Source organism: Puma concolor, chromosome B1 (assembly GCF_028749965.1).
Source record: "Puma concolor isolate L17-30 chromosome B1, mPumCon1.1.hap2, whole genome shotgun sequence".
NCBI lineage: Eukaryota > Metazoa > Chordata > Mammalia > Carnivora > Felidae > Puma > Puma concolor.
In genome coordinates, this window is record NC_141670.1 from 87399816 (window position 1) to 87422098 (window position 22283).

The 22283-nt window shown below is 43.9% G+C and overlaps 1 protein-coding gene across 1 annotated transcript in view; it reads left to right on the top strand.

Moving 5' to 3' along the window:
• SETD7 (SET domain containing 7, histone lysine methyltransferase) overlaps window positions 1-20397 on the top strand; it is a 51218-nt gene extending 30821 nt beyond the window's left edge. The window contains exons 6-9 of the mRNA XM_086704200.1: window positions 2923-3004; window positions 6590-6707; window positions 9758-9915; window positions 14571-20397. Coding sequence (XP_086560326.1) covers window positions 2923-3004; window positions 6590-6707; window positions 9758-9915; window positions 14571-14751 — 539 coding nt within the window. The 3' untranslated portion in view covers window positions 14752-20397. The remainder of the gene's footprint in view (window positions 1-2922; window positions 3005-6589; window positions 6708-9757; window positions 9916-14570) is intronic.
• The last annotated feature ends 1886 nt before the right edge of the window (window positions 20398-22283 follow it).

A 22283-nucleotide genomic window follows, 5' to 3' on the forward strand; every position in this document is an offset into this window, starting at 1 on the left:
ACTCAACTGACTGAGCCACCCAGGGGCTCCCCATAAATTGCTTCTAGTTCTCCACTTACCATGCGCTGATTTCTTCGTTATGCCTCAGGCGGGATTTTCTTCTTGCCTTGTCTCTTCATCTCTCGACAAAGGAACTCCTTTCTCTGTTAATTCCCATTCTGTCTTTAAGGCTTGGCTCACCTCATAGAATTAGTGACTGTCAAGTGAATGAATGAATTCTGGTCAAAGGGCATAGTATAAACTATAGAGGAGAGGAGTAAAACTAAAGATTGTGCTCCATTTGCCTGGAGCAGATCTAGGAAAAACAGGAAGGGACATTAAGCTGGAAAAGACAGCATCAGCTCCTTGAAGAGCAGCTGGAGGTGTTTCTCCTCTTTGCACCTGCATGGTCCCTAACACAGTGCTTTACATGTAGTTGGCACTCTGTACGTTTGGGATGAAAGGTTTAGTCTAAAGAAGGAAGGTGGAGGTTCATAGATTTTCTGTGCAATACAACATGTATTTCACAGAAAAGTTTGGTTGAATTGTGTGGGTTGTTTCTTTTTTAAACTAACTTCCTTTAATGGATTGTGCGTTGGTCCATTACCAGTTTGCTCCCAGATGCAATTCTTGTCCACATGTCCTGCTTTCATTGCAAGGGGCTTCTGCCGCTGGCAGGCCACGTTTCCTAGGGTCATGTGCATTGGCTTCTCTCTGGGTTTGGCCATCGGGAGGCACTGGCCAAGGGCATGGAGAGGAAAGGAATCAGGGAGAAGATCTCTCTGTGTCCAGCAGTGCCTCCAGCAGTGGCCTGTCTCCTGATTCCATCTCCCAACAGGAAGGTCCTGCATCAATCCAACTCTAGAACCCCAGGCACACCCTCTCCGCCTTTGTCCCTCTGGCTTAGGGCTGTATGGCTTCCAGTTCTTGCCAGTTTCTGGGCTCCTTACCTGCCCGTTTGGCTTCTCAGTTCTTCCGTGCTCTGTATAACCAATTCCCTGAGTGAAATTCTCTCTTTGAAATACTCAAATGGTCTGTTTCCTAGCTAGACCTTGACTGATCCTGATTGCTTTTTAACTTTTAGTTTGAGACATTGATTTTGGATTTTGTGATTGTACAAAACAAAAAAAAACTGAAAGAGGACCTGGTAACCACTGGTAACCACCGAGGAATTGCTTACTGGGACTATTTGTGATGTCTTAGTGCCTAAAAGAATTTACTTTACAAGACTAAGCCCATCGGTTCTGAAATGTGCTTCTTTACTTACTGTGCAGTAGAGCCTCGGATGTCTTCAGTGTGCTCTGGGAAGGCTCTCTGAGGCTGGTCCTTTGCGGAGAACCAGTGTTAAATCTAGGACAGTTGTGTACCTTAGTTTCTGGAATAAATTACTGACTTGCTTCTGAACAACCTTAATAGAAATAAGATGACTGTGTTTTTGCTTTATCAAAAGCAGTTCTGTTCTTAATTCTGGTGAGGCTGGATGTTTATTTTTAGTGAAGGAGACAATTGCCAGGGCTGGGTGGTTGGAGTCTACAGACTGTGTCTACTGGGAAGAAAACCACGAGAAAATTTTAAAACCATCACTCAACCTGATCTGCCCAGAGAGATCTCAGAATTTCATGACAAAGCATTTTCTTGATTAAAAACTTTAATTGCACAAGCATTTTTTAAACCATTTGAATAAAGACAATTCAAAAGCAAAAATGGGATTTTAAGAAATACATACGATGGCTGTTCATTAAGACCTAAAAATGCAACTCAAAAGCAAATCTAAAAGCCATTCATTTATATTGGAGAATTTGGGGGTGCCTGGGTGACTCAGTTGGTTCAGTATTCAACTTCAGCTCAGGTCATGATTTCACAATTTGGGAGTTTGAGCCCCCTGTCGGGCTGTGTGGTGACGGTATGGAGCCTGCTTGGGATTCTGTCTCTCCCTCTCTCTGTGCCCCTCCCCTGCTTGCTCGCTCTCTCGCTCTCTCAAAATAAATAAACTTAAAAAATTTTTTTAATTATATTGAAGAATTTATTCCAGGTACTATGACTTTTATATACACATACATACACACACACACACACACACACACACACACACACACATATACGTATATGTACATATACTTATATATGTGTGTGTGTGTGTGTGTATATATATATATATATATATACACACACGTGTATTTATATATATGTATATAATTTATCGTCAAATTGGCTTCCATACAACACCCAGTGCCCTCCTCCGTGCCCATCACCCACTTTCCCCTCTCCCCCATCCCCCATCAACCCTCAGTTTGTTCTCAGTATTTAAGAGTCTCTTACGGTTTGCCTCCTTTTCTGTAACTTTTTCCCCCCTTCCCCTCCCCCCGGTCTTCTGTTAAGTTTCTCAGGATCCACATATGAGTGAAAACATAGGGTATCTGTCTTTCTCTGCCTGACTTATCTCACTTAGCATAATACCCTCCAGTTCCATCCATGTTGCTACAAATGGCCAGATTTCATTCTTTCTCATTGCCAAGTAGTATTCCATTGTATATATAAACCACATCTTTATCTGTTTGTCAGTTGGTGGACATTTAGGCTCTTTGCATAATTTGGCTGTTGTTGAGAGTGCTGCTATAAACATTGGGGTACAAGTGCCCCTATGCATCAGCACTCCTGTATCCCTTGGGTAAATTCCTAGCAGTGCTATTGCTGGGTCATAGGGTAGATCTATTTTTAATTTTTTGAGGAACCTCCACGCTGTTTTCCAGAGCGGCTGCACCGGTTTGCATTCCCACCAACAGTGCAAGAGGGTTCCCGTTTCTCCACATCCTCTCCACCAGGTGCTATAACTTGAATAACACTTCATTATTTAACTCATTCTGTCCCATGAATACATAGAGACGCTGTAAAAGTTCTTCCCTAACTCTAATCCCTGGATTGAGATTTTCGTTTGCTTTTCAGGTTCGGTGTACCACTTTGATAAATCGACTTCATCTTGCATTTCTACCAATGCTCTTCTTCCAGATCCATATGAATCAGAGAGGTAATTTTTTTTCCTTGTGGTTTTAATAGCCCTGTTTATAGGAGGTTAAATAGCCCTAATGGTGGGAACTAATCCTTCTTTGTGGCTGTCTGAAAAAAAGTTCATATATTGTAATGAAGAGTGTTTTTATGCTCATATAGACTCTGTCCCTGTGAGAGAGTTTCTCCACCCATAAAGCACAGAACAGCCATGTGTCAGTCCCAGAATGAAACTTCTACATATAGACAGCTGTCGGGCTAGGCAGCCAGCTATGCCCTACCCAGTTGTCCCCTTTTTGAGGGCCCTGGTGCAATGAAAGCCACATGCCGGCCTCTAGAGCATTTCACCTTCTTTAAAGCTCTGTCTAGCCAAGGCAGGAACCAGAATGCCTCCTTTACTTAGCATAGCTGAGAGGATCTGGAACACAAGACATTTTCTTTATTCACTAAGAGAGAACAGGCATGAAAGAAAGACAATATAAGAAGCATAAAGACATTCCAGCTTATAAATGACAAGCTTCCGATTCTATAAGCTCATTCCCCAAGTGTCAAGTCCCATTCCATTTCATCTTCTCTAAACTCCAGTGCTCAGTTCTTGGTATGACTTGCTCTGGTACTCTCCCCGAGATGCTTGTCCCCTAGCAGCTGGCCTGCTCCTGAGTAAGAGTGCCATCTGCAGTTGGCCTTCTCTTTGCCTCACTCATTTGTTAGCCTGGCTTACAAAGCACGACTCCCATTCACTTTTTGTTCTGGTCCCATCTGAAAAATGGGCCACTTCCTTGGTTTAACTGACAGGGCTCCCACCACAATGTCACAATGAATGAAAAGCCTCTTTCTTGATACAAAGCTGTGGTCCATTTACAAAGGGAAGGGTTTGGTCTCTTGTCTCTTGCCTACCGGAAACACAAAAGCGGGATAATCGTATGTATCCATCTTTTTTGTTACTTTCGTTGTGATGATGCTGTATAATGATACCCTCAAAACCTAACAGTGGTTTATGAATGCAGAAATGTTATGTTACACTCATGATTCTGTAGGTTAGCTGCGGTTCAGCCACTTTTGACCAGGCTCAACTTGGCTCAGCTGGATGAGGCTGGACTTCAGATTTCAAGTTGGGTTCAGGTCGGTTTCACATGTCTGTATTCCAAGATGCAGGCTGAAGGAGCAGTGGCCTCCTGAGGCATCTTCTTCTGGTGGAGATGAATGGAAATCGCAGAAGACTGACAGATATTTGTCATCCTCTTAACACCTGGGCCCTGGCATGCAGTCCTCCTGCCCATGTCCCAGTAGCAAAGCAGAGCATACGGCCAAGCCCAGCATGGTCCCGGCAGGGGTACATGGTCTACCCACCATGAAGGAGGCAAGGTCACATGGCAAAGTAGCAGGATGTATAATTCTACCACAGGGAAGGAGTAAAGTTGGAAGCAATAATTTAGTCCTCTAGTCCATAAAATAAGCGTAAGACCCATGGAACAAAAATTAAAGATGAGCATTTCCACCAGAGTCATTAGATCACAGCACCCAAAGAACTGGAATGTTAGTTGTTCATGGGGCATGCACTCTCTTATTCAATCCAGTTCAATAATGATGAGTGAGTGCTGTTTTCCTGTAAACCAGGGATTGGCAAACTTTTTCTGTAAAGAGCCATATTGTAGGTCCCTACTGCAACGACTCAGTTCTGCCTTTGTAACGCTAAAGCAACAAGAGACAGCAAATAGGCGTGGCCACGTTCCATAAAACTGTATTTCCAAGAGTGGGCAGCTGCCAGATTTGACCCTTGGGCCATAGTTAGTGGACATGTTATAAACCCTTTTGTTGGGAAGTGCATATTGAATATGTTTTACTAACTGTCAGTGTTTCAAGTGAAAGATTCATCTTGGGGCTTAATTAAAACAGCCTTTCCTTCCTATTTAGCCCTGACAAATGGGCATAGCTTGAATTACTTGGGAAATGTTTACTTGTCCAGGAAGACAGTGAAAACACTCATTAACTAAAAACATGATTTCTTTTTAAAAAAAACCTCTTATCAAATGTTGAGTTGCTTTATGAATACAGTGAAGCCTTGAACAACACAGGGGTTGGGGCACCTCCCCTCTCCCCCACTGCACACAGCTGAAAATCCACATATAATTTTTGATTCCCCAAAAACTTCACTACTAATAGCCTACTGTTGACAGGAAGGCTTACCAATTACATAAACAGTTGATTAACACATATTTTGTATGTTATATGTATTATATACTGTATTCTTAATAAATATTAGTATTTCTTACTATTTACTTACTATTACTTACTTAGTATTTCTCTAGTAAGCTAGAGAAAACAAAATGTTATGAAGGGGGTGCCTGGGTGGCTCAGTCAGTTACGTGACCAACTTTAGCTCAGGTCATGATCTCTGCTCATGGTTCGAGCCCCGCATCAGGCTCTGTGCTGACAGCTCAGAGCCTGGAGCCTGCTTCAGATTCTGTGTCTCCTCTCTCTGCCCCTCCCCTGCTCATACTCTGTCTTTGTCTCTCTCTCTCTCTCTCTCTCTCTCTCTCTCTCTCTCTCCCAAAAGTAAATACATAGAAAGAAAGAAAGAAAGAAAGAAAGAAAGAAAGAAAGAGAAAGAAAGAAAGAAAGAAAGAAAGAAAGAAAAAATGTTATTAAGAAAGTCATAAAGGGGCGCTCCTGGCTGGCTCAGTTGGTAGAGCGTGCAACTCTTGATCTCAAGGTTGTGAGTTTGAACCCCATGTTGGGTGGAGAAATTACTTAAAAATAAAACCTTAAAAAAAAAGAAAAGAAAAGAAAAAGTCATGAGGAAGAGAAAAGACATTTGTGGTACTGTACTGTAAAAATCTCACACATAGGAGCACCTGGGTGGCTCAGTCAGTTAAGCATCTGACTTTGGCTCAGGTCATGATCTCACGGTTCATGAGTTCTAGCCCTGCATCAGGCCCTGTGCTGACATCTCAGAGCCTGGAGCCTGCTTCGGATTCTGTGTCTCCCTCTCACTCTGCCCCTCCCCTGTTCGTGCTCTGTCTCTCTCTGTCTCAAAAATAAATAAAAACATTAAAAAAAAAATTCCACATATAAACGGACCTGCATAGTTTACACCCATGGGTCAACTATATATAATATTCCCCATATTTGAGAGCATATTTTAAACAACACTCTTTTTTTTTTTAAGTTTTATTTATTTATTTTGAGAGAGAGAGAGTGCGTGAGCAGGGAGGGGCAAAGAGACAGAATCCCAAGCAGGCTCCACACTGTCAGCACAGAGCCCTATGTGGGGCTTGAGCCCTCGAACTGTGAGATCATGACATAAGCTGAAACCAAGAGTCAGATGCTTAACTGACTGAACCACCAAGGCACCCCCTAGACATCACTCTTAAAAGGTACATAAGTAGCAGTTCCTCAATTTCTAATGCCAAATGTTAGGGCTTAACTTTCCTTTCTTCCTTCCTTCCTTCCTTCCTTCCTTCCTTCCTTCCTTCTTTCCTTCTTTCCTCACTGGATTACTATGAACTGATGTTTTGGGTTCAGTAGCCATACTATGTTGATGGTTGATATAAAAAGTAACATATCAAACTGAAAGAACCATCGTTTGACTCTTTTTCCTATTTAGGGTTTATGTTGCTGAATCTCTCATTTCCAGTGCTGGAGAAGGACTGTTTTCCAAGGTAGCAGTGGGACCTAATACTGTTATGTCTTTTTATAATGGAGTTCGAATTACACACCAAGAGGTGAGTGGGGTAGAAGCGGAGAATCAACTTGATTGGCTAACGGGCTTTGTTTCAAACACTCTTAATTTTCCTGTTAGCCCCTTTAGTATTCCCTAGAAATATGAAAGAACAGTCTTTTTTGATAAAACTGGTGGGATATACTGTCTCATAGCAGTCTTTGGACTGCTGTCGCAAAAATACCATTCACAGCATGGCCTATAAACAACAAAAATTTATTTCTCACAGTTCTGGAGGCTGGAAGTCCAAGGTCAACGTATTGACAGATTTGGTGTCTGGTTGGTCCACTTCCTGGTTCATGAATGGCCCTCTTGTCATCGCAGCCTCACATGGCGGGAGGGACAGGGGATCTCTCTGGGGTCTCTTTTAAGTTTCACAGCTATTTAATCAAAAGTGGGATATTGCCGTGAATGAGACAGCAATTGCTTTGCACTGTGCTACACCCAGTATCTGAAAAATTGAGATCCAACTGGACTCTGTTAGTAATTATTATGATCTTGCACAGGGCACTGTATAGGCAGGCCCCCTCCTGTTTGTGCGAAAGTCACACAGTAGCCTGCATCCAGCCAGGAAGTGTTCTACTGCCAAAAAAAAAACCCAAAAAAAACCCAAAAAGAAAACAAAAACAAACAAAAAAAAATGAAAACAAAAAGTTAAAGAATAATCCCCTCTTGCCTTTAAAATACAACTTTGATATATTTTCCAGAATTCATGTGTGTTTTTGCTTCTGTTTCTTCGCTTCACAATGAACTTCCTTACATGTCTGCCTAAGGGCAGAAAGTCGATGCTTTAGCCTGGCTTGTCGTCTTCATCTGGTCTCACTTGCATTAAGCGTGTAGGACTTGGGCTTGCTGGTTCTATTGCTCATTCATGTCTTCACTTTTTTACTTCCTGCCGTGGACTGCTATGGGGGAAATGCCATGAAATCATCAAGTGTTTGCACTTTCAAAGCCGTTGTACCGACAAGGATGGCTTTGCACTCAAACTGAGCCGTGGTCGGGCACGCGGTATCCCCTGGTCATAGCCAGACTTCTGTGTCTGACGATCCAGGAAATTCAGCATATGAAAGGTGGCTCAGGATATTGACACGCTACTTATTTATTCTAACATTAGATAACAGACAACAAAACTGAAGCCCAGAGAGGGTAAGCCATTTGCCCAAGGTCACAAATACAGTAACCGTCAGAGTTCAAGCAGGATTTCAAACAGCGGAATCTGGCTCCAGGCGAAACTCACTGTGCTGTACTGTATAAATGGATGGGCACCCTCCTTCCTGAAATTTAGATTCTATTGGGGAGATAAGAAAAATACACAACTGACAGCAACCTAAAGTAGATGGTATCTCAGTATCACGTGACAGGGCTGGAATATTAAGACCCGTGAAGATTTTTTTCACGTTCATCACTGCTATATTCCCTGCACCTAGGACAGTGCCTGGCATGTGGTAGGCACTCAGTAAATAGTTGTTGAATAAATATCAGGTACAAATAATAGCCCAGTTGTAATTTAGGGGCAGGAGAGACAGTACAACTCTGAGAGTCAATAGTTCTATATAAAAATGTGATCCTAGGGGCACCTGTGTGGCTCAGTCGGGGAAGCATCCGACTCTGATTTCGGCTCCAGTCATAATCCTACGGTTCATGAGATCAAGATCTGCACTGGGCTCCATGCTGACAGTGCAGAGCCTGCTTGGGGTTCTTTCTCTCTCTCCCTCTCTCTGCCCCTCCCCCCCACCTCAAAAATAAATAAATAAACTTAAAAAAAAAAGTGATCCTATTTACTCTCAAAAAACTGTTCGGCTGGCATCACCAGATCCTGGGCTGTGGCTTGGGGTGGGGAAGTGGCTTGGAGAAGGGAAGCCTATTAGTGAATGAGCCCTAATGTAGGTAAGAAAGCACACTGGTAGCTGGGGACTCTGCTGGTCACATTGGTCACCCGCTTGTAACAAAGGTGAAGGACTCTCCTGAAACACAGTTTTGCATTCTCAAGTTCTGGTTCCACTTGATGTTCTTACTTTTGTTTTACTTTTGCCTCATCTTCACAGTAGGGGTCCAAGGGATTTGGAGGTTGATCAGAGAAACAGATAAGACCACAGGAGGCAGTAGCACACAGGTTTTCTTGTCACTGGGCAGTGCTTAGACAGGGCGGCAAGAGACAGGATGTGCTCCCAGCATGAAACGGTCCAGAAGCTTGTGCACGAAGGCCACAAACAGAGCAGGAGGAAGGCAGGGAACTCCCAGGAAAGAGAGGGGCAGAGAGGGGGCTTATGTGTCTAGGTGACCTGGGGTACGGCGAGGGGTCTCTGGGCCAGAGACCTCCAAATGACACAGGCCGTCTGGGGGCTTTATGGTGCCGGAATTATCTAATCTACTGATGGCAGATGTGGGGTCAGGTGTCCCCAGGAAAGCAGGCCCTGAATGGCTAAAACTCTGCTTTGTTTGGGCCCTTTAAAAAACAATTGGATGTGTAATGGGGCTCCTGGGTACCTCAGTCCGTTGAGTGTCCAACTTCGGCTCAGGTCATGATCTCTCAGTCTGTGAGTTCGAGCCCCGCATCAGGCTCTGTGCTGCCAGCTCAGAGCCTGGAGCCTGCTTCAGATTCTGTCTCTCCCTCTGTCTCTGCCCCACACCCCCACTCACGCTCTGTCTGTCTCTCTCTCTTTCAAAAATAAATAAACTTAAAAAAAAAACAATTAGATGTGTAAAAATTTGAGTTTGGTGCTGGAAGGCTTTTGAAGTAACAAGTCTTAGCCTGCAGTGAAGAAATAAACAACCTCGGGACATCTGGTTATATTTTTGTGTGTCTTTTAAGGGACTTCAAATCCTTTTTTTCATAGAAGATAAAGAAAAATTAATACATTGTAAGTTGAGCTGCCTGGTGCTGCCCATAAATGGCTTTTGCACCATCAGTGTGCAGACAGATGCCTTAGGTTCTTTTCACGTATATAACACTCAAACCATGAAACATAAGGACAAATGAGTTAATATTGCTGATGTTCTTTGAGATTTAGGGAGAATGGCTATCTCTAATGTTTGCTTTCTTGTTTTCTACAGGTTGACAGCAGGGACTGGGCCCTTAATGGGAATACCCTCTCCCTCGATGAAGAAACGGTCATTGATGTGCCTGAGCCCTACAACCATGTATCCAAGTACTGTGCCTCCTTGGGACACAAGGCAAATCACTCCTTCACTCCAAACTGCATCTACGACATGTGAGTATGACACCGAGCTTCCAGGGCAGATCTAGGTCCTATCCGCCAGGGCCCTGAGACTGAGGAAGGCATGTAACAGGTGTCATCCCGCCCCACGGAAGGCCGCTCCCTCCAAGTTACCCTCCCAGGACCCTCACAGTTATGACCTGAAACTCAGAATCTAACTAGCTCCTCCTCTGGCCTTAGTAGGCCAAGAAATGGAAAAGTGCTTGGAAGGGTAGAAATGCTACAGAAATACTGTACTTTGTGTGCGCTGTTTTGTTGATACTTTTTTGTCCTTCCGTTGTCTCATTCTGGGAAAGTAAGGGTGGTGTTATACTTGAAATACTAGAAAAATTAAAATTGTTCTGCACAGTGGAGATTAGTGAACTCTTTTAGGTGTGTGAAAGGAAGGAGGAAAATAAAACGCTAAAGCTTAGGGCACAAGGTCTCGGTGTTGGAAAAGACCCCTGAAATCAGAGTCCGCATTATTTGACAATACAGAGGAAAGAAATACTGTCACATGCTACAGTGTGGATGAGCCTTGAAAACATCATGCTAAGTGCAAGAAGCTAGTCACATAAGGCCCATAGTGTATGATTCCATTGGTATGAATTGTCCACCACAGCAGGATTCATGGAGACAGAATATAGACCAGTGGTTGCCCAGGGCCGGGGGGAGTGGAGGGAAATGAGGTTAATGGCGCATGAGCATGGGGTCTCTTTTGAGGGTGGTGCAAGGAACTAAAATTAGACAGTGGTGATGGTTGCACGACTGAAACCCACTGAACTGTATACCTCAAATGGGTGAATTATGAGGTATATAAATTGCATCTCAACAAAGCTCTTATTTTAAAAAGCCAAATAGGGGCGCCTGGGTGGCGCAGTCGGTTGAGCGTCCGACTTCAGCCAGGTCACGATCTCGCGGTCCGTGAGTTCGAGCCCCGCGTCGGGCTCTGGGCTGATGGCTCGGAGCCTGGAGCCTGTTTCCGATGCTGTGTCTCCCTCTCTCTCTGCCCCTCCCCCGTTCATGCTCTGTCTCTCTCTGTCCCAAAAATAAAAAATAAAAAACGTTGAAAAAAAAAAAAAAATAAAAAATAAAAAATAAAAAGCCAAATAATCCTACCTCTCAGAGTTTGAGCCTCCACTTCCACCTGCTCGTAGAACCTTTTCTCGTAAACCTCCAGCGACGGGGAGCCGCCCTTGAGGGCAGCTATCTGGACAAACTGAAGATTTTATGAAACTAGCTTTTGGGCTCTGATGATTAGAATGTTGTTTCCGTGGATACTAAGTGGGTTTCCTGGAACAGCCAGCCCTTGGCCCTAATCATTTCCCTTTCTCGTGCACTATGCCAGTCTCTCTTCCCCATAGCAGCCCTACAAATATTTTAGAAGTTTTCATATACGCCTTGAATGTCCTCCTTCCAAAGTGAAGCGTCTGACTATTCCTTGGAGGGTGTAGTTGGGATTCCTTGTACCGTCATCATTGATCTCCTTAGCTCAGTTGGAGAATGCCAGATCCTCCTGGGGGCCAGGCAGCTGCGTGCAACCTTTTCTGCTCAGTTAGAGCCTGCAGTCCCTCAGTGTATTGCTTGTTAACAGAAGCAGGATTAGATCCTGTGCATTTAATCTGTGGGAAAATTGCCAGGATTTGAATGTCCCTCCTTGCATCCCTGAGATGGCTTGAAAATTGTTCTGGCAGGGACTTGCTCCCCTTGGCACCCAGAAACAAGTACTGAAGCTACAACTGCTGTTTAAAGGGCAGGTAGAAATGGCAAAGGACATGTGTCATGTAAAATGAAACGGACACTGTTATTAACTCCAAGGCTTTCATGGCCAATGTGAGTTAGGCCAAAGCATCGTTCCAAGCTGCACACAGCTTACCAACAATCTTTTAAAGCAGTGGTAACTAGCGATAATAAATGCTACTTAGACTGCTCTTTCAAAACAAATTAGTTCTGTGATTTCATTGCAAGGACATGATTTTTCTCCCCAAAAGGAAGAGAGCACAGGAGACAAGGGAGGGAACCATTTGTGCAGAATCAAGTCCCTGTACTCTTTAGGGTTATTTTCTTTGAGTCCAATGTGAAATACTAGTTGTTTGGGGTAATGGGAAGACTACCTGAATAATAATATAATATAAAATTCAGAGACATGGGGCACCTGGGTGGCTCAGTTGGTTAAGCTTCTGACTTCAGCTCAGGTCACGATCTCACCCTTCATGAGTTCAAGCCCCGCGTTGGGCTGTGTGCTGACAGGTCAGAGCCTGGAGTCTGCTTCAGATTCTGTGTTTCTCTCTCTGTCCCTCCCTCCCTCCCTCTCTCTTTCTGTCTCTCAAAAATAAACACTAAAAAAGAAATTCAGATACCAATTCATGGCATTCATTTGTCTGTAAAATCATTGGTATTATTATGCACACTTTGACATAAACAAAACAATATCCCATAAGCTGTAGTCTGATACAAAATGCCAAATGGACTACTTTCCTAGTTGTAAATATAGGTAACTTGTCACCAAGGGGCCAAACCACTCGGTGCAGAGGTTTGCTTTGACCAGTAATTGTGCTGCTGGCGTTTTCTGAGCACTTTAGGCTGGTGCTGTGCAAACAGCTTCTCCTGAATTACCTCATTTAGTCCTCCCAGTACCTCTGTGGGGCAACTTCCGTTACTGTCCCCTCACTCATGGACAGGAAACTCGGACCTCTTAGTCCAAGTGGCTAAGTGTCCTTAATTGTTGTGCCTTAGTGCTTGCCTTGGAGAATCAGCACCTGAAATTGAGTTTTTTTTCAGGGTGTCCATTTTCTACTCTTTGAAAATAACAGTAACACGTAGGAAAATGAAAATAGAAGAGGGTTGTAACAGAAGTCTTAGGCTTCTCCCAGACTTTTTCAGTGCACAAGAAGATTAGCTTGAGCTCCATTTCAGGGGTATTATTATTTTTTTAATTTTTTAACCTTTATTTATTTTTGAGACAGAGAGAGACAGAGCATGAACGGGGGAGGGTCAGAGAGAGAGGGTGACACAGAACCCGAAGCAGGCTCCAGGCTCTGAGCTGTCAGCACAGAGCCAGACGTGGGGCTCGAACTCACAAACCCCGAGATCATGACCTGAGCCAAAGTCGGACGCTTAACCGACTGAGCCACCCAGGCACCCCAGGGGTATTATTTTTTTCATGAAATGTTTTAATTTAGAGACAAAGAGTTGTGATTTTCATAAGGAATTCCTGAGTTCCTGGGGCAGGGATGGATGTCTGCGATGGGGCACAGTGTGAGAATTCTGTGCGTATGCACATGCTCACACACAATGCACATGTAGTCACTTAGAGTAGCTGAGTCCTCTGTGCCAAGTATTGTGTGAGATGTTTTATATATGTGATCCTATTTTGTCACAATGACAACTCTTACAGGATTAGGATTACTAGTATTACCATGAATTTGCAGGTAAGGAAAGTGAGATTCAGAGATACGGAAGTAAGCTCTCTGAGAGGGGGCAGTAATAACGTGTCGAACCAGGACTCATACCAGAGTCTTCTGACCCTGAGTCAAGAGTGCTTTCCAGGAAAGATGACACCCACGTGGGGTGAACATAGAGACCCCTGGGAGTGAGGGTGAGGTTGTTCCTTTGTCCACCACGTAAAAGATGTCCCTACACCACGGACACACTCCTTTCCTCACCACCAATAGAGGGAACTAGCCAAGTACTTCCTATCATGGTGCATGTGCCAATCTAACTTAGGGTCTGGAAACTTCTCCTTTGGTGTCTCAATGTCCTTTGCTCACAATGTGACTATAAACGAATGAGATTTATTTGACCGATACATATAGAAATAAAGCAAATTTCTTTTTGGCCATGCCTTACATACACGTATATATCCATTTGGGGTTTCGGAAGCCGTTAGGTGAGCTAAGTCTGTTACTGACTTATCTCCTATTCTCCCGCAGGTGTTATGGGAGTGAACCGGGTTGGGAGCCTTTGGTAGAGGAACGTAGCCATAGCGTTAGCCCTGCCTCAGGTTCTGAGACACCCGCAGCTGCTCCCTTCACAAGATGCTTCACAGGGAAATATTTAAAAGGCAGGTTGGCAGAGAGGTCTAGGCTTCCCTCTTGGAAAGAAATCTTCATCTACTTTTATGCTAGAAAACAACACTTCCTCTGTCTGTATAGTTGGAATACAGAGTTTTTTGCTTTTAAAAGTCCGGAGGGCTCTTCCTTACAGCTCCCAAAACACCCTGATAAAGCCTTGCCCACAAGGTACAGCCGGCTCATGGCCTGCTACGGGCCACATGAGCCGAAATGCTGCTCTGGATCCAGTTTCTCATTAAGGACAGATTTTTGTGGTTGACCATGATTGTTGGTTTATAAATACAGAGTGCCATATATGCTCAAAAAGGAAGATAGAACAGAGATTTTTAAACTTGAGTGTGCACATGAATCACCTGGAGCTGTTGTTAAAATGCAGATTCCAGATCAGGTCTGGGCGGGGCTGAGATTCTCCACGTCTAGCTGCTCGCAGGTGAGAAGCTGATGCTGGCCGATACGTGGGCCACACTTGAGGACCTACCAGTGGTACCCGGGGAAGAGCTCGTGGGGGATTCCTACCCCCACCCCCACCCGCACCCAGGCTTTGCTTCTAACCTCCTGGTCTGGCCCAGGAATGACTGTGTGCATCTTGGTGTCTAGGTTTGTCCACCCCCGCTTTGGGCCCATCAAATGCATCCGCACACTCCGAGCCGTGGAGGCTGATGAGGAACTCACCGTTGCCTACGGCTATGACCACAGTCCCCCGGGGAAGAGCGGGCCTGAAGCCCCTGAGTGGTACCAGGTGGAGCTAAAGGCCTTCCAGGCCACCCAGCAGAAGTGAAAGGCTCAGCCCTGGGCTTCAGAGACCTGGAATAGAAACTTGGATCTATGCACTACGTTTTCCGACAACGGGACAACCAGGGACTGCTCATGCTGTGACATCACATCCTCTCACGCTGCGTTAGCAACGACTTTCTCGCATACTAACTAGGCTTGACTGTATTACTCATACCAGATTTAAAATTAGCTAGCCTTGCAACAACGTCCTACTGAGAGGTATTGTCGAACACTTGACACAGCATGATGTTCTTGGGTGGTTCAAGTCTAAATCTGTACCACACTCAGAGATGCCAAATGATTAGACTGAAAAAGGGAAAGGGGGCTTTTCAGTCATTTTTAGCCAGTGGTTTTTCCATGATGTTTTTTCCTACGGCCAACACCAGGTGTGTTTTCACACTTGGTGTATGTGCCGTATGGAGGATAGAGAATTACTACATTTTTATTCTCTAAATGTAGTATAATTTGCCTTTTAACCTTTGATCTGTATCTTGCAATAGAATGGCTTTGTTTTTTTTTTTTTTCCTAGCGAACAGAACCCCACTTTTTGAGTCATTTCACCCCTCAGTCTCATTCTCTATCTTAGCTATATCTTTTATAAGAGAAAACTTCCAAATGGATTTCGTGTCCGTGCCAGTGCGTAGGTCTCTCTGGCTCTTTCTATATCATTGTTTCATTATTATGTCCTAATATAAAGAACTGGCTCAGAGGGCCAGGGTATTATTATAGAATTATTATTCTCGCATGTAAACAAAGATACCTTTGCTTTAAGATGTGAGAAGAGATGGGTTTACGTTGTTTGCATTAAGTTATGGAAGAGTTGTAATATATACTTTAAGAAAGGAGAGAGGGAAATTAGTACTTCTAAGCAGTAACTGTGGCAATTTTGCAATATCTTTAATAGTACTAGTAATTTCTTCTCCTCGGGTACACTTTAAATGTACATAACATAGAGCAGTCTGGCTTGTGGCACAGTGCATTGAATTCAAAAGTCAAATAACAAACTAGAATTCTAACACAGAATTCAAAAGTTGATTTTTTTTTAATTGCTACTGTTAAGAGAGACATACTGATCACTAGGTACAAATCTAAACCTTAATACTAAAACTCTTCATTATTGTAACTTCAAAGCACTTACCTGCTTCAAAGCATTGTGAATTAAGAGTAATACCTGTATAGTTTAAAAGCAATGATATCAATAGCATTTCAGCGATTTTGCGAGCCATGTGTAACCACAAGTGCAGAAATAAGGAGAAAACCCCTGTTTTTTTAGTTTAGCTAGTTAGGTATGTAACGTATCTGGGATCGCTCTGAATGAATTCTGAGAGTTCTGGGCTTTTGCCAGCGCCCTCACCACGTGCCCTAGCCATGTCTTGTTCAGATGCCTCCACAAGGCAGCTGGAAAGTTCTGGAGAGCAGCGGTGGTTCTGAAATGCAGCCGCTGGTGGTGGCACCTGTCACCTGAGCCGGTTTGGTCTTGAGAGCGACAGCCTTCCAAGCCAGTGGGGGAGCTCTGGCTGAGCACGGATTGCTTGGTAGCAGTGAGAGGAGTAAAGAAACAGGACAGAATTTGCTCCTTCTTGTCAGGGGCACGTTGTTCTTAGGAAGAAGTTAGCAAAAGTGCTCCATCCAGCGCTGTTCACAACTTTCAGTTCAGGCGGCCCCTGGACACAGGATTCAGCCCTCAAACAGTGACAGAAGGGGCCCCTCCCTCCTTTGCAGGGCCCAGCATCCTGGAGCTCCCCACCCCCCCCTGCAGTGCCAGGGCACGTGGCCAGTGCAAGGCGTGCATCCAGGTGGCGGTGGTTTCAGGGAGGATGAGCTGAGTGTTCACATGTGAGAAGTGGTCAGGGCTGCCAGAAAGATCTCCCGCAAAAGGAACCAATAGGGTTTTTAGATGAAAATGCAGCAGGATAGGATAGCTTCTTCTCTGTAGAAAGAGACCATTCTGTAGACAGCGACAGAGGGACAGTCTCGGGACTTGTATTCTGACGGGTGCTTTCATTCAAATGCGTCCCAAAGTCAGTGACTGTCTTCAGGAGAAAGATGGCTCTACTTGGCCCTCGGCCAGTTGAGCTGTAGAGCCAGGTCAGCGAGCGAGGTCAGGATGGAGCCGGTCACACTTCCAACACAGCTGTGCCTCGAGTGACGTCATTCCCGGGGACAATGTCATTCTTGCTGAGGCTGCAGTGGGGGTGTAATCTCTGACCTGATGGGTTATTGGAACTACCCCACTCAAATGGAATCTTTTCTTCTTCCTTTCTTTCCTTTGATATAAGGCATTGAAGAGTTGTAAGGAGTACCAGCTAACCCATTTTTCAAATTAGATATGTAATGACAACCCTCAGTTTAAAACCCAGCAGTGTCTGTGACCTTCAGACAAATCGGGGGAAACAGTAAGTACACCCAAGCCGAGCCCCCCCCCCCCCCCCCCGCTCTCTCTCTCGCTCTCTCTCTCTCTCGCTCTCGCTCTCTCGCTCTTTCTCCCTCCTCTCTTCTTGTGCCTTCTGGCTCTTCCTGCTGTTCTCCAGTCCCATCTCTTTCCACTTCCTCTCTTGTCTGTAGGAAGCTTTGCTGTCCATGTCCAGCTGATCTCTCGCTCTTTTCCGTCCTCTCCCTCCCTGTTCTGAGCGTCTCTCCTTTCTTGCGAGGCCCTCCGTGCGTACCTCTGGCCATTTACTCTGCGTCTCTGCCTGGCTTTGTCGCTCCTGCTCTCCCACGACCCCCCCCCCCAAACCCTACTCCCAAATGGAAGGCTTTGTCATGGACTGGAATCAGAGGGGGGTTGAGGTTCACTGTGTTCTGTAGGTAGGTAAAGAAGTCGTGGTGGTTTGAGGTACCATAAGGAATTAACGGGTGAGAAAGGAACGTGTTTGTTCCTTATTCGAGCCGAAGTGTGACAGGGAAAGCCTCGGGATGTATTTCTCTACTGAATCTTTACATCCACGGTGGAAGGAAACATGTCAGGAAGCAGCCAAATCTGGTAGTTTTGGTCGCATCATGACCACAGCAGAATTGTGGAGGATTCCATGCGGTGGGGAATAAAGAAATAACTTTGTGCTCTCCCAGAACACGCTGGCACCCGTGAGGGTACGTCTGGAGGAGATTCACTCAGAGCCGTCTCGGTCCAACTCCTGCATGACTAGATCTTTCCTTAGCAGCTTTTCTAGGACAAAATATTATCTTGTGTTAGAGTTAGGAATAGGAACTAATCTGTAGGAGTATGTCCCACATGGACATTTGAACGGACTAACGAGACGACGGTAAGGACTGAGTTTCCGACACAAAGGAACGATGACATTAAGAGGCAACAGGCAGGGAGGGCTTGCGTTTCGCAGTACCTATTCTTATTTTAACCTGCTTCGTCCCTGGTCTACCTGAGAAACAAAGAAGGAAGTTCGTTTTTCAAGACCTCTTTGAACCTGTCCGGGGCTGTAGTTAAATGTATTTGCCTTCTGCGGGTTCTTCACGCTTGAAAAACGATTTCCTTACCACCAACAACCTGGAAAGGCCAACGTGGAAGCAAAAGTGTAACCACTTACAACATTTAATTGGAACTATTAAAATGGCAGTAACCGTAAACAGTGAATTCAAGGGTTGCCTTCTCAGTGAGACAGTATGTGGCACTTTATAGAAACTTTCCTTTAATATATAAAATTTTAAATCACTCACTACAAAGTGCATTTAAGATCTTCCAAGAAAGTATAGTTTTCCGTTTTGCCTTGTTTTAAAACAGTTGCCTCAAGTTTCTGTCTTAAGAGTAGTGATTTAGAATCCAGACATCTTTTTTTTTTTTTTTTTAGAAAAACAAGCAAAACTATGTTGCAAGACTGATAGTTGTAATGTTTATTTGCCACAGATCAAAGGTTCACAAAATATATTAAATTTACATCTACTTGAGGTACCTTGATAGATTGTGTTTTCTTTGATCTTTCCCTTCAGGAATTTGGAGCCTTGTTGTCACTTTTTTATTTTAAAACTACTAAATTTTAATAGTTTTATTTTGCCAAATGTGTGCAGACATATTCAAAGCAATGAAACTATTTCAAGCCATACAACCACAGGGGTGGAAACCCTTTTCACAAATTTTAATGTGTTTGTATGTAAATAGATGTTTGTATGAAATATTTTCACGGTAGAATGAATATATTTAAATGAAGTTGAATTATTCCAGTGCTATTTAAACAAATTACAAAATTTTTGGTGAGAATTACCTGAGTCTATTGAGATACAATGCAGGTCAATTTTGATTTTTAAAACTCAAAAGCCTACAAATAACTCTGACTCATGGCAACTGCCCTGCGTTGTTGCATCTGACGTGGAGAGAGCTTGTAGGCTTCCCCAGTGCCTCTGCCGCTTCCTGGTGTAAGTTAGGTGCTCATGGAGGTGTGTCCACCTTTAAGTGACATCACTCCAGGCCTTTGAGGGCCCGCGAGTGAATTAGAGGCATTAGAGACACTGGTGCAGTTATCCGGAGCACAATTTCTTTGCAGGGCAGCAGAATCAGAAGCCAGATGTGGCCGTGGGAACCTTAGAACTGGGTTTTCTGGCCACCATCAACCGCCACCCTTACTGCCTAGTCACACATGTCAGGGAGGCTGCCCTCAGTGGAGTTGGGGTTCAGACCCCAGGGTGGAACTTCACGGTTTTGCCAGCAGTCCCTGCCTCCTGGCCTCCGCCTCACTGGGAGGAAGGAGGAGGGAGCCGCTGGCAAGGGGCCCATTTCTCAGCACAGTCCATTTCCCGTCTCAGCTCTGGGAGACTATGCACGCAAGCACCAAACTTTCAACCAGAGAGAGACGTCCTCGGATAATGCAAATCCTTGCTTCCTCTGTCTGTGACTTTACACACTGTTGTTAGAAGTCGTTTTAATATCAAGACCAATCACATCTCTGGGACATACCTCCCAACTCTCCTGACTCTTACGTTACTAGAACAACTCCTTTGTAACGGCATTCAACTTGAGTGGGTTGTTTGTTTGTTTGTTTTCCCTCTGCTTCGGTCCTGGATATAAAGAAATGATAAACATGACAAATTTTCACTGTGTATACTAGCAATATGTACACACACGCCAATGTATCTTGACATAGTGACTTGGTTATATTTTGGGTTCCTAGAATTAACTTCGATCCTTGCATTGGGAAACCACAGGGGTGTGTGATGTCTGCTTACCATAGAAGAAATCAGGTTCATGGTCTGAGCGCCCTCTTTCAAAAGGTTTCCTCTTGGGTTTTCTACGTTCTCCTTTTATCCTGAAATGCATTTATTAGGTTGTGAGGTATGTTTAAGGATTGGAACCTAGGGGTATGCTTTCAGCATTCACTGCAACCAAAAGTTAACCCCGTCACAGTTAACAAAAGATTGGTCTTTTGTGGAATTTGAACTAAATCTATGAGCCTTATTCAAGATCTATGATTCTATGATTTTTTTAAATTATGGGAAATTAATGAAAGATGTTTACATGAATAATGTTTGCCCTTACTGTGTTATGAATGAGTTTTTTTGTAGTGTGTCTGGGTGCATGTGCAAGAGAGTAGGAAAAATGTTTCTGAAACAAAACTTGACAAATATTTGTAATGAAAAGTAAATTTAAAGATTGCTATAATTGCGCTATAGAAACAATGCAAGTATTAAACAAAATATACAATCATCTGTCAGTGTCTTTCTTTGTCATTTAGGGCAGAAAGGCGGTAACATTGTTCTTATGACATGTCTATTGTATGTCGAAATTACTAAGCCAACTTTTACATTTTGAGTTATTTTAAAATGTGATTAGCCATTTGCCATTTTCAAAGCATTAGAGGAGAGGGGAGGAGGGGTATAAAATGGTTAGGAGCTTTGGATTTAGCACAACTCCACGTGTACCTATGAATCCAGAAGAATTACCAACATCACACAAGAGGGTCTAGTTGATTACATAAAGGTTAAGGGTATTGGATATAAATGAAATGATCAGGGGAAATACCTGAAGGATGGGAAGCTTCGGCTCATGGTTTAAAGAAGATAATGGGAATTTTGTGAGCTGTTGCGGTAGATTGTGGAGACCTTAGGACAGCTCTGAGCTGAGGAAACCGGCAACCCCTGACTCCTCCCCAGATCACAGCTCACATTCCCAAACTTGCCCCTCCAACATTCCCAAGGAACAAAAGCCAAAGACACCGGAGGTAAAAATAATACTTTGCTATTAGTTGTGCCTTGTGCCCAGGGACACAAAGCAATGGATTGGAGTAAGCTGGGTGGTACTACGTGACGGGCAGTTAGACATTAAACTGAAGCAGGCGTCGAGACCTCCTGTTTTATCTCATCTCCCTCAGTTGCCCAGTCTTTGATCTCATCACACCTCCTAGGAAGAAGACCGAAGCAAGTAAGGTGATTAAATCCAACCTGATGCTGGATCAGATTCATCACTTGGATAGAGACACTTCCATATGCTGGATCTTTAAGGCGAAGTTTCACCCACTAACACACAATATTAGTATTCTTCCTCCTTGTGCAGGAGAGGGGTATGAGATTAAAATTTAAATGCTAACGGGGTAAGTCTAAGAAGCTAAAATCTCAAAAGTGAAGGCTCAGGCAACTTTGGGGGCATTAAAATTGGTGTGGAGTCAAAGGTTGTGGAATAAGGTAAGGTGAGGAAGATCGAGACCACATTCTTTTGGTCTCAGTAATCGTCCCCACATGTACCTTCCACTAAATATCTTTCTTTAGGTTTTAATGTTTCAGACTGTTCAGCATGCTAGTTCATATTAGACTTGAAATTATTTCAGTGGTCATATCCAGAATTAGATAGCAGCCATTCAGAAGGCACTTCTGCTGTGGTGGACGTTTAATTTCAGCTCAGCATCTGACTAATTTGGGATGGTTCGATAAGAAAGTTCTACCCCAAAAATATTTTAGAAAGCAACTGTTGCCTTTTATATAAAACGATAATGCAAACTCTGCTGCAATGTATTGGTGTATGTTTTTCTTAAAATTTTGTTTGTTTATGAAAAGCAAAAGCTATGATTTTGAAATTAGAGCTTCACTTTTTTTTTTAATTTTTTTTCAACGTTTTTATTTATTTTTGGGACAGAAGAGCATGAACGGGGGAGGGGCAGAGAGAGAGGGAGACACAGAATCGGAAACAGGCTCCAGGCTCCGAGCCATCAGCCCAGAGCCTGACGTGGGGCTCGAACTCACGGACCGCGAGATCGTGACCTGGCTGAAGTCAGACGCTTAACCGACTGCGCCACCCAGGCGCCCCAGAGCTTCACTTCTTATAGGGTACATAGAAAAAAAAAAATGAATGGATTTATCTAGATTGCTACCCAATTTTTACTTCAAAGTGTCAGAGTGCTTCCAGCTTTAAGAAACATAAAAACCAGAAGCATAAAAACCCAACTCAATATGGCTTAAGATTTATTACTTCACGTGTAAGACCCTCATAAAGCAAGACACTGTTGAGTGACGCTAGAGTTGATCACTCAGCAGCTCAACCAGGTCCTATCTTTCTGCTCTGCAATTCTCAGTCTGTCAGATTTGCCCTCAGGGGCCAGC